At 41.9% G+C, this 12829-nt stretch overlaps 1 protein-coding gene across 1 annotated transcript in view; it reads right to left on the minus strand.

Moving 5' to 3' along the window:
* Window positions 1-969: 969 nt before the first annotated feature.
* The window catches only part of plppr3b (phospholipid phosphatase related 3b), a 16204-nt gene continuing 4344 nt past the window's right edge, over window positions 970-12829 (minus strand). The window contains exons 2-8 of the mRNA XM_072660601.1: window positions 12011-12116; window positions 11126-11311; window positions 8105-8234; window positions 5904-6099; window positions 5600-5657; window positions 4958-5131; window positions 970-4348 (exon numbers count right to left, since the gene is read on the minus strand). Coding sequence (XP_072516702.1) covers window positions 3077-4348; window positions 4958-5131; window positions 5600-5657; window positions 5904-6099; window positions 8105-8234; window positions 11126-11311; window positions 12011-12091 — 2097 coding nt within the window. The 5' untranslated portion in view covers window positions 12092-12116 and the 3' untranslated portion in view covers window positions 970-3076. The remainder of the gene's footprint in view (window positions 4349-4957; window positions 5132-5599; window positions 5658-5903; window positions 6100-8104; window positions 8235-11125; window positions 11312-12010; window positions 12117-12829) is intronic.

Genomic DNA, 12829 nt, shown 5'->3' on the forward strand with positions numbered 1-12829 from the left:
TCCATACTTGGTGAAATTGTCCTTTTCCCTTTCTTTTCCCCAGGATATGACAGAATATATACCCCCATGTTGATTTGCATGGGATTAGTATAATCTGAGGTTATTTTTATGGCTTGTTTGACAGAAGGTAAAAAGATGCTGAAGTCTTTTCTGACGTGGGAACATGCATTTCATAAAAATGTCTGACATTTTTGAGCATTCGGGCGGGACTAAAATCACTGAGAAACTCATTACATTACAATTACATTACCACACCTTCCCATGTAAAGCAAATCCCACCCGAATAAGGTTTAAGAAAGCAAGTGTCAAACGTCAAAGTCATGTTTTTTCTCAGGTTTTCAGAGAATTTTGGCTACATTTGGGATCGATGGAAAACTGTATAATGATTAGAGTTCCTCAAATTGAGTAAAACTAGGTCTAGTAGGCTAGTCTTGTAGGCTACATGGTGGTATGCACACACATATCCAGTGAATGTTTGTTTGCCTCACTGTCTCTCCAGTAGCTAGCTGGCATGTCTGTTTGCATTCGAAAGCTCTTTCTGGACTAGCCCCAGGGCTGAGTGTACGCTTTTGGGCCTACAGCGGCCAGTGCTGTGCACTGCTGTGTGCCAGAGGCTTTTCAAAGACCAATAATAGCAATCTCAAGCGCACACTGCATGCCCTCAGTGCCAGCACAGAGAAGACAAACCTGCCTTATCTGAACACGTTTCAGAAGGAACAATGTAAAAGCACTGAGGACTGCTATTCATCCTAATGTGTGCCTGTGTGATTACGACAGTCAAACTGATTGGTACTGTGTGAGAATGTATACAATTTTGGAAAAGGGGTAACATTAAGTTTTGTCATTACTATCAGTTTTAAAGTTACAGGGGACAGAATACATCGAAGTGGGGGTTCCAGCATGTCTTTGACAACCATCACCACTAGTCCAGGAAGATCTGCTCTTTTCATCACACAATACGAGGACAGGTACTGGCAACAACTTTGTTTTTTTAATTCATCACTGTGACAAGGCTGAACTTCCAACTTGACAACCACTTACATAACATGCAGTAGTCAATCGGCACAAGAGCATGAGCCGCAGGCTTTCTTACACCAGCGAAATAAGCAAGACATGGAGACTGCAAATGTCATAAAGAACCCCACTCAATTGGTAAAACGCTCTTATTGTAGGCCCCTATTGCTGCAACCAACCTGCCACTTGAGGCACTTTCCTGTGCTTTTTTTTTAAGTGCTGAGAAAAATGTACTCTTTCATTCAAAAGGACAAAAATGGTACTTTTTTCTTTTCTGATAAGCGATATGCCCTTTTTTGTAGCTCATTTTTAGATTTGCTGTTAAATCAATACAGCAACAGGGACTTCTGGTCTCATTTTTTTGGCCCCCTTTAAGGAGAAGTCCACCAATTCTATGAAATTTGTGCATAATTCAAGTCTTAAGATGTAAACAAATTAATTACGGGTGGTTTGATAAAAACTGTTCTTGACAAACAAGTCATTCTTGACTAACTTTCGTAATCTGATTTGTTCACAGTGGTGATAAAAGGAATCAGACGTCTGAAGAGTTCTAAACAGCTCTAAAATGGTCTGATGCCCTAATATTAGAATATTTTAATTAGTCTACAATGTTATTTAAAAAGAAAACTATGCAGAGTGGAGAGATGCATGCAGGATGTTGTAAAGCAAAATAGTTTTCAAAACATTTTCCTTTTTTTTTCCCCCCTAGATATACCAGGTTTTTTTTTTTCTTCTAATTTGGTACTGCCAATTATCCCACCCCTTCATAGCTCCCCCTAGCACTAGCAATAACACTAGGAAGGACTTAACAGCCACCACTTTTTTCCGAACTGCTGCCTTTGCCGCTCAGAGGAAAGGAAAGTATAGCTCGGCCACATCAGCTAACAGACGCCTGTGCCAGCCAACATCGCTTTAAGAGACCTGGAAAAAGCACAACAAATTGAGCTCTCTCGGACTCCGGACGCTGATGGCAAAGCGGCATGGCTCGAGATTAGAACTTGTAACCCCCGGGCCACACTGGAAGACCACTGAGCCCCTAAATTTACCAGCGTTCACTATTAAACTCAGAAGGCTTTTGTTCCCCGGTGGTTTTGGATAGTAAATACAATGGCTCTGTCGGCATTGTAGACATCACAATGCCTGGTTCCTGTCACCACCACTGTATAGAAAGTCAGAAATAACAAAGAACCCTTTCACATCAAAAAATGAATGAAAGCGAGTGTAAATACACTTTGTTTACATCTCAGTGATTAAATTATGCAGAAGTGCAATTTCCCTTAAACCTCCTTCTGTAGGCCCACAAGAGCCTGTGCAACTGGTACTTTCTGTGTGCCATCATGTTTTGAGCGCCGTGTAAAAGATTGCTGGATACAGTGTTTTTCCCCCGAATGAGCATGCAGGCTTTCTAACGAGACTATACCTCTACAATTTGTTTACTGTATGTCAAGTTAGCATTTCTGGGTGAAACATTACTTTAAGCAAGAGAAATTCAGCTCGCTCTTTCATTAAGAATAGTTCAACTCCATAAAACCTTTATCTTTAGCGCATTATTCTCCCCAAGGCAGTGCTTACTAAGATAATACCATACTTAAAGACACAAACACATGAGATCCACTTGACATCATAGGCACAAACAAATGTGCTTAAAATCGAGTATTAACAGAGAAAAGGCCACAGTACAAAATAGCCAATTCCCTAATTTACGATCTGCCTTTCATAACGTTCAAAATTGAAAAGCTGAGATTTTGGTAAATACAGTACGCAAATGTAGATGTTTTTTATTGAGTCTTAGTGCTATAGGTAGGTTTGCATTCCTGTCTAGCAGAGGTGTGATGAAAACCATTGTGCTCATTAGGTTGTCTGAAGCAGCAATTCTCAAACAGAGCCTCAGGATACGACTTTTGTTAAAAAGATCCACTCAGGTATTTCCCCACTCCTGTGAACAAAGTCATCAAAACTAATAAAATGTACAAAATGACTGAGAGAGTCTGAGGGATGCATAGCGAGATTGGTCCACCCTGCATCTTCGTTCATGCATTTGGCTGTCCTGCCGTTTGCCCCGTCAGTCTTTGAAACGTCGGCCACTTTGCAGCTTTTTGTAAAAGTTCTCCTGCTCGCTCTGGTTCTGACTGCTCTCCCGATCTACCAGCACCAAAGGGGTTTTGCGCCGCAGGCTGCGTCCCTCCATGGCTTGATCCAAGTGAGGCACCTGGGGAGGCTGGGGAGGTTGAAGTGGCTCGTGGTCAGCCTCACTGGTGGAAGAACACGGTGAGCTGTTCTTGACCTGACGATATCCCCTGGAGCTCTCGCGGTTCAGGTCATTGAGTTCATAGGACTCTGGAGCCATGTTCCCATTTGATGTCCCTCTCCACTCCCAAGGGTTGACGGGGTTTGACGTCATGTGGACTACTGGGTGGTGGGGAGCATGGGCATCTACTGTGATAATCCCAGAACTGCTGTCCCGTTCAGACGGGGGGCGGTAGGGAGGGGACTCGGTTCCCGCAATGGAGGATGTTGCAGAGGAGGACGAGGCCTCTGAGGATTTGGCTGTCCCGGACAGGAGACCCTGCTGCTTAGACATGGCAATGACCTGCATGATTCTAGGCTGGTTCCCTGATCTGAGTGCGGCTGGAACGCTTGCACCACTCTTCTCTGTGATGGACAGCCACTTGGCGCGGGTACTGGCACTCTTGGGTGATACTGGGGGAGGGACAGCGGGCTGTCCGGGCGGCCTAGGAGGCATCACTACCCTTGCTCCTGCTGGTGGATTAGCTGGCCTGGTAGGCTGTGGCACGGTGGTGGTGTACAAGGGGGATGGTGCACGTTCCTCATCAGCAGTGTCTTCGCTCACATCTGAACTTTCCTTACTACCCTCCTCACTTTGCAAGCTGGCACTACGCATCTCCATAGACTTCTGCTTCCACTCGGACACCAGCTGTTGCGAGCGCATGGGGTCCATAGGCACAGGGACGGGCACTGTCACGAGACGTCTCACGGGCTCCTCAGGACCAGCGGCTGTGGCCCTGGGTAAAGTGTTGCTGAAGGTCACCATAGTCTCTTTACCCATTGGGCTGCGTGGCGCTAGTAGCTCGACGTCGACACTCGCTCGCTTCAGGCTCCCCAAGGAAGCCTTCTCTCTTTGCATGGGCCGGTTGAGGCCGTCCAAGGAGGCTGGTGATGTGATCTCCTCGTTGCTCTCTGAGGGATGGCCTTTGTTGTAGACTGAATCATGGCCTCGTTGGGCCAGAACTCTCAAGGCATCCTTCGGAGGTGGAGGGGCAGGAAGAGGAATGGCATCCTCTGCTGGTTTGAAGTTAGCGACAGCGTGGAAAGCCTACGAGCAATGGAGAAAAAATTCAAGTGAGGCTCAACAACCACTTGTGAATTAATGATGGTTAAGTCTATAATACTGGAAGATAGTATAAACACTACTACTGGTGGCTACTGCTGCTTTTGACAATGTGATGACATTTTGTTGTTTTTATAGATAATTATGACAAACGAAATGGACCATTGGCGTGTCTGGTAATTGCAACTGCAATTTCTTGTGAAACTGTTCTTTTGCCAGGGTTCTGGTTTTGCTGATTTGGGCCAGTGGAAGTAGAGTCAAGAGAAATATGACATGGCAAATCAAGATATGAGTGGAAGCAAAGAAAGCTGGAGCCTCACTGACAACAATGCATTATAGCCTCTTTTACAGACGAAAACAAAACATCAAGGAAAGGAAAAAACATGTGCATCTTGAGAGGATGCAGATGACATACACTGTAGTACGCTAAGGAGACATACACTGCCTGCTGTATGATTAGGAGACATATACTGCAGTAAGACAGAGAATAATAACATTACAAACAGGTGTAATGGAGGAATCCTCAGTTAATTCTGGGAGAGTACGACGCTTAGTAGTAGTAGTAGTCATGGCACAACTGAAACGATGGCTCACCAGGTATGCTGCAATGCCAGCACCGATGCAGAAGCCGACATAGACGTCGATAGGGTGGCTGCGGTACTGGGTGATCTGCGTAAGGCCCGTTAAGGCGGCAGCGATAGCGAAGGCGAACACCAGCACAGGTTTCAGCAGCTTGGTGCTGTCTGAGATAGTGGAGTTGAAGTACATCTAGAGGAAGAGAGAGCGCAGCAGATGGTCCAGAGCAGCTTGCACAAATTGCTATCTATCAGCCTGGCAACTCGTGATAATTTCATGAGCGCAGGCTGGGGGCTGATAATGGGAGGTGACTGGCTTATCTACTCTTCTGCACAACGGAACTCTTCCTTAATCTGACACAGACTTTGGAATTACACTTCCTTTCCTTTGCTAAACACCACAATCTGAGCATGCAACAAAAACTCCCTGAACTGATGCAAGTCAAGATCAAGAGTATTGTTTACATTTATTTATGAGCTTTTCTCGATTTTGATCAACAAACAGATAAGTAAGTTAAGCGCTAACTAACTCTGTTTGCCTTCATCTAGGCACACTTTGCTATGCAGGCAAACATCGCTAAGTGGGGCATGGGTAAACATTGTTTGCTTTTGCTCTTGACACCCAACAGACGCACAATCACACTGGGACGAAGAGACTTACTGAAATATAAACAGCAGCAAAGGAAGAAAGAGTTGCATGCTGGGAGGGAAAGGTTTTCCTGCCACAAAGGAAAGCAAATTTCTAGAGTAAGACAAAACCATAGAAACCAGATCTTTTTGCCGCAAAAAAAAAAAGATTGATTATGAGCATTAAGGGTAAGGCAAAAGAGATAAAACCACAAAGAACAAAAAATTAAGACCAATTCAAAATGCTTTTAACTAAGTTTTTTTATATATACATTTTTGCTAGCGATTATCAGCTATTATCCTGATGCCCTGCCACGTGCTGGGAGATGTGGAATTACCTGGCGGAGAGAATGGCGTGCTGGTCTTGGCCAGAGCAGATGTCTTTAGTGATGTAAGGGTTTTTCTCACAGGAGACTCCAGGGAGGGTGTAATTGGGTTTGCACACGGTCAGGAAGAAGGGCGTGTGGTAGCCAGTGGCAATTTGAATGACATCAGTGACCAACGCCGTGGCACAGAGACCAAACACATGAACACCTAAGGAGATGTGAGTGAGAGGGATCAATAAAGAATGCGGCTGGTATCAAAGGAACACATTTAGAGAGACATAAAAATTGTGAAGTGCATATGAAGTCTACTTTAAAATGATATGGATCCTTAAGAGTGAAACTAACCGCAGATTAAGAGCGCTGACTGAGCCCTGATGCCACAGACACTTACAGCTTACCGTCGCCATATGTTTCAATAAGCCAGAGGCCTCATGGTGAAAATGTGGTTGCTTAGCTCTTGTCTTAGGGCAAATTCATAGCGAATTGTCTTTTGTTTTGATATGGACATTTGATTTTTATTTCAAAATATTTTTGAGAAGAAGTGAAGAAATGTCTTTACAAATAATTTGTAAAATGTAATGAATAAAAAAATAAATATATAAAAAAATATTATTGGGGTGTCATAATGTTTTAACATGACTGTACATTTGAGTTCAAAACTTTGGAATCAGTGTTTCCTCACAGTGTTGGTCCCTTAATAATAAGCTATTTTCTCAAAATGTTTATTTAACATCTCAAAATGATGAAATACACAATATAGACAAAAGTATTGGGACACAATACACCTACAGGAGCTTTTATGATATCCAATTCTAAATCCATAGGCTTCCTACAATATTTATATAGTTAAATATATATATATAAATATATATTTATTTAGTATATTTTTAGTATCTTTTTGTTTATTTGTTTATTATTTATCATTCTCTTCATGTTTTGTTCACAGAAATATTAAATAACAGTTATATTTATGTGTCTACATTAATGAAACCTATTAATATGACAAGTGATTCCAGATTCCAAATGCTTGTGTTATCAAATACCTCTTCCACCCCGCCTCTATCCTATTTTCTATTTTCAGGTGACATGTTTGCAGTGGTCATGCAATGGGGATGCTTTTTGTCAGCAGCGAATCTGAATTCAACTTGAATAAAAAACTAATTCTGAACACATGTGCCAGGAAACACACTCCTGGGGGAAAAGGCTGCCTTTGAAGTGGATAAGAAATCAACAAACACTGCCAAACTGACACAACAGTGGCTTTAAAAAAATAAAAAAATAAAAGCTGCATGTTGGATTGCCAAACTTTACCCACCTTCAGCCATTTTCTTTGTTGGAAGTGGATATTCCTTTTTCTTTTATTACTAGATGCTTATCTCTAAACACCTCCAGCCAGAAAACCTGCCAGCAGTGCTTCAGCAATATTGACCAAGGAGATGAATAAAAAAAAATCTTCTATTGTTTATTATATTCATATACACAACTATGGACACTGCAGATGCTGTAAGCTGGGGGATTGTCACTTTTTAGGGTTGCTAACTGTGAATAAGGACTTTTGTAATCAATACTAGTAATCCAGTTTGAAAAGTTCCTGCCGATTATGGCCAGCTTCACACTCCTTCACACTCAAAGACAGAAAGTCTTTAAGGTCTCAATTTAATTTTTATGTTTCCCCAGGGCATGTTTTGTTTGGCTTGGCTGATCCTGGCAGTTTTCTCATTGCTTTCTAGACATAAAAGAGAATTACAATCTCCACCATCACTCCACTATTCTCAAATGCTCCTGAAATGATCATCTCAGGTCTAGCTTAGATATGTCTTCTAAAGGATATCTCTTTATTGCCCTTAAAGGACCAATAGAAGAACTAAACAAGTCCCTAGATGTCTTCAAAATGAGAAGCTGTTGGACTCCCACAATCAGAGACATGTCACAGTGAGCAATAACCTTTCCCATGTGTAGCAGCTAACTTGAAACAAGAAACAATAGAGCAAAATGAGAAAGAAGAAAAAGAGGAGATCACTGAGGCCTTTTTCTTTCTTGGGAATTTAAGCAAAATCTCAAAACCTGTTCAGCTTGTCTAGGGGATAAGGAGGTTTATAAGTATAAGCACATCATGGTTGCAGTTTATGGTTTATCAGTTTGTGCATGAGTATCGGTAAAGGAGACATGAACTCTGCCTTTAATTTGGGGGCATGTAAAGTTCAGGTACCTACCAACAAAACGCACAGTCCTGCGCAAGAAGGAGTTGAAGTTACAGCCGCCAGCGTTGATGCTGCCCTCGTTACCAGGCCGTATCTTGAGTCTGGACTGCATGCAGTACACAATGCCTTCTCCGATCATGATCTAAGCACAAGACAGTCACTCAGACAGAACATCCAAATCACTTAATACTTCACAAAGATCCTTCTTATACTATTGAGGTAATTGGCCTCAAACACAGCACATCAAGGGCTTAACACTCACACTCTCTGTGGTATCTGCATGTGCTCACTAAATTCAAGGGGACGGGAATGCAGAACTTTGACAAACGCACAAAAGAAAATCCTCCACTGGAGCCTCAAACAGAAGTCTTTCTAGGACTTAAAAAGCAACAGCTCATGCCTAACTCAAAAGCTGCTGCTGCTGCTGGTTATTTCCTGGTGGATCATTTCTGTCAGAGGAAAACTTTGAAACGCTAACTTCAAAGAAGAAGAAAGGTTCCTCACACATGTGACTTGAAATAAAGGTTTCTTTTGCAGGTTCTCTGTAGCACCATTAGTCACAGGTCCATTAGGTAACACAATGTAAAAAAGGCTACGGCACACTGATCTAACGTTCCCCAACAAACCACCACCACCATGCCAATGCAGGCAGACGGGTTTATGCTCTTTAGTATTAGTATCCAGAACAAGAACTTACAAACGAAGAGAACCAGTGTGAATGGAGGGCAGAGTATTCTAGAACAGTTCAAATCTATGGAAGAACATTTTAAGGGTGCATTCTAGAACAGGGAGGATGTAAGCAAACGCAATCTAGAACAGGACAAGTGTATGGGAGAACTTTATAGAACGATTCAAGGAAGGGGGTCATTCTAGAACAGGGATAATGCAAGGAAGAATATTCTAGAACAGTGTGAATGGGAAAGAGAACTTCACAAAACAATATGAAAGGAGGCATTCTAGAACAAAGAATGGTGTGAATGGGGAGAATATTCTAGAACATTGTAAATGTAGGGGAGAACTTTTATAGAACAATGTTAATGGGGGCGTAGTGTAGAACAGAAAGAATGTAAGAAAGAACATTCTAGAACATTGTGAATGTAGGGGAGAACTTTATAGAACATTTTAAGGGAGGGGGTGCATTCTAGAACAGGGAGGATGTATACACAAACATTCTAGAACAGTTCAAATGTATGGAAGAACTTTACAGAACATTTAAGGGAGGGGTGCATTCTAGAATAGGGAGGATGCAAGCAAACACCATCTAGAGCAGTACCAGTGAACAGCAGAACTTTATAGAACAATTTTAAGGAAGGGTGCATTCTAGAACAGGGAGAATGTAAACTAGAATATTCTAGAACAGTGTACATGTAGGGGAGAACTTTATAGAACAGTGTGAGGGTGGGGGCATTCAAGTACATGGATAATGCAAGGAAACCCATTCTAGAACAGTGTGAATGAAAAATCGAACTTTACAAAACAATATGAAAGGAGGGGGCGTTCTAGAACAAAGAATGCAAAGAAGAACCTTGTAACAGTGTGGATGGGGGAGAATATTCTAGAACATTGTAAATGTAGGGGAGAACTTTTATAGAACAAAGTTAATGGGGGCGTAGTATGGAACAGAAAGAATGCAAGAAAGAACATTCTAGAACATTGTGAATGTAGGGAAGAACTTTATAGAACATTTTATGGGAGGGGGTGCATTCTAGAACAGGGAGGATGTATGCAAGAACATTCTAGAACAGTTCAAATGTATGAAAGAACTTTACAGAACATTTAAGGGAGGGGTGCATTCTAGAATAGGGAGAATGTAAGCTAGAGAACTTTATAGAACAGTGTGAGGGGGGAGGCATTCAAGTACATGGAGGAAGCAAGGAAGCCCATTCTAGAACAGTGTGAATGAAAAATCAAACTTTACAAAACAATATGAAAGGAGGGGGCATTCTAGAACAAAGAATGCAAAGAAGAACCTTGTAACATTGTGGATGGGGGAGAATATTGTGAATGTAGGGGAGAACGTTTATAGAACAATGTTAATTGGGGGAATTCTAGTACAGGGAGAATGCAAGAACGAATATTCTAGAACAATCTGAATGGAAGAAAGAACTTACTAGAACAATATGAATGTCATGGCATAACAAGGAGAATGCAAGTAAGCACATTTAGTAACATTGTGAAGGGGGGGGGGCAGTGTGAATGTAGGGAGTACACTCTAGAACAGTACAAATGGAGGGTAAAACAAGATACAGAATCGTGTAAGTGGGGGAGGACATTCCAGAACACTGTGATTGGAATGGGGCACATTCTATAAGTCTGAATATTGGCAGAATATCTTTAACAGTTTGAATGCAAGGGAGAACCTTCTAGAACAGTGTACATTGTAGGGAGTACACCATAGAACAGCTTGAATGGAGAGTAAAACGTTCCAGAGAACATATAGGGGAGAACATTCCTTAGAAGTGTGAATGGCAGGAACACTCCAAATGTGAATGGAGGAAGGACACTTTATAGAACTGCAGAACTGGAGAAGAATATTCTAGAGCGATGTGAATGTAGGGAGTACACCTTAGAACAGTATGAATGGAGGGTCGATTGATTGTATGTGGCAAGGGGGGGCAGTGTGAATGGCAGGAGAACATTCTTCAAAGGTGTGAATTTGGGAAAAATGTGAATGTAGGGGAGAAAATTCTAGAGAAATGTAAATGGGGAAAGTACATCCCAGAACAGCGTAGTTTTACTATAGAACTTTCTAGAACAGTGTAAATGGTGAGGGAACATCCTGAAACAGAGTGAACAGAGGAGACAAAAATGTAAAACAGTGTAACAGTAACAGTAAAGGGGGAAATATTCGGGAACAGTACTAATGGAGGAACTCCATTAGTAGGAACTACCTACAATCATATAGTAGAATCATACATCATACACAGAATACACAACCAAGGAACATCAAGCCAAATGTATTGATGTTTGTTGTAGAATGTTGGGCTTCTGTGTTTTGGACTCCACATGGTGTAAAGAGTTGAGCACACTCACGGAAGCAGCAGGTCCGGCAAAGGCCAGGCTGAGCAGCATCAACAAGGGGATGAGCTCTTCTCCACTCTCCACATAGGGCATGCTAAGGGAACGATCATGGCAGCGGAAGCCCACCTGTGCTGGCTGCAGCACGTCCGTCAACTCCAGGAAGTACAGGGAAACCATAGAGGAGGCCACAATGGGCAGCTGGAGGTCATAGGAGAGTACTCACAGCATTATTATCAGAATCAAATTACTCAGCCAAAAGAAAGTAATACGCAGAAGTAAAACATGTCCTGCTCTTTAGTATATATTTTTGTAATAAATTTTGTAATATTAAGTGAGTAATTGTGGCTAGGGCTGCAAAATGGCTGTGATATATATTGCAATATTAAAAAATACTCTAAAGTAAGGTTTGAAGTATATTTTGGACCATTGTGGAAGCCAGACTGCTGCCAGAATTTGCTGATATTTAGAGGAATGCTTTCTTCTGTTTTCTGTGCCACCAGCTACCACACAAATGTTCCACTCTCCTGCTTAACAGTTGGGAAGGGATTCTTTGCATCATAGGCTACTCTTTCAAACTTGCCTTGGGACATGCTTGTCTCTGGCTTGTCTAACTGCTGTTGACTTCAGACATGGACTTTTGATGTTCTGTTCTGTTCTATCTGAGAGTTCAATAAGCAATAGAACATGCCAACAATTTAGCCTAGGGTGCCCAGATCTTCACATACAACCATATTGTAAGAGTGTGTTATAGGCAAAGCTGTAGCAGTATTTGCCATTCCTTCTCAATACACTGCTATGTCTTCAAATGGCTGCCAGAGCACACTGTAATTAGAGGGGAAAAAGGGCCAAACGCACATTATCAGACAACACCCTAAGGCAATTCACAATGGAGCTTACCTCTACAAAATAGAAGCAGGGTAATAATGTTAAGCTGTCTTTGGGGGGCTTCTTCTTGATCTTCTCTCGTGTGGGCATCATTACAGCTTCTCCAAAAAACACAGACCTGAAGAGAAATGAAGTTGATGGTGAATTTTCTACAAGCTGCTTTGCGGTCATGTTCTCTTGGAGAGACACACAAGCTACTAAAACCTCTTCAGTTCCCCTCTTCTCATTTCAATAGGCAGAATAATGCTGTGAAATCTCTTACAGAAACAGATGGGGGGAAAAAAGACCAGAGGCAGCACTATTTCCAGTCTAAAAATCCTCCTCTGTGCAAATGTGGAAGATTGGAAAATGAGAAAATAATGACCTTTGATGGAATGATAGAGGTGCTGAGAAAACCGTGTGTGTGCCTGAGGATAAGGAAATCAAATGATTTCCTTTCCAAAAGATTCTCAAAGGAAGTAGGCTCCGTCTGATATCAGTTGGCCAGTGATACAGTATTAGCCAATATTGAGGTTCTGCATATTTATTTATATTTAAAAATATTGTTATCATATTACACTACACAATAAACCACATACATATTACAGCAGTACTGCCTAATCCAGTTTCAGGGCCAGATTAGGATCCTCTGGTGGTCCGCCTCTACAAACACTGCATAAGTTACACTACCCCTTTCACACACAGCAGTTTGATGACTCTTATATGTTCAATATTTACAGTTAGACTATCAGTGACTGATACCTGCTTTGCCTTTCTTGCCAGCATATGAGCAGTTCTACCACTGGATATGGCCCTAGATATTGTCTGTCATTGCCCATATGCTAAATCCTC

Source organism: Salminus brasiliensis, chromosome 17, assembly GCF_030463535.1.
Source record: "Salminus brasiliensis chromosome 17, fSalBra1.hap2, whole genome shotgun sequence".
NCBI lineage: Eukaryota > Metazoa > Chordata > Actinopteri > Characiformes > Bryconidae > Salminus > Salminus brasiliensis.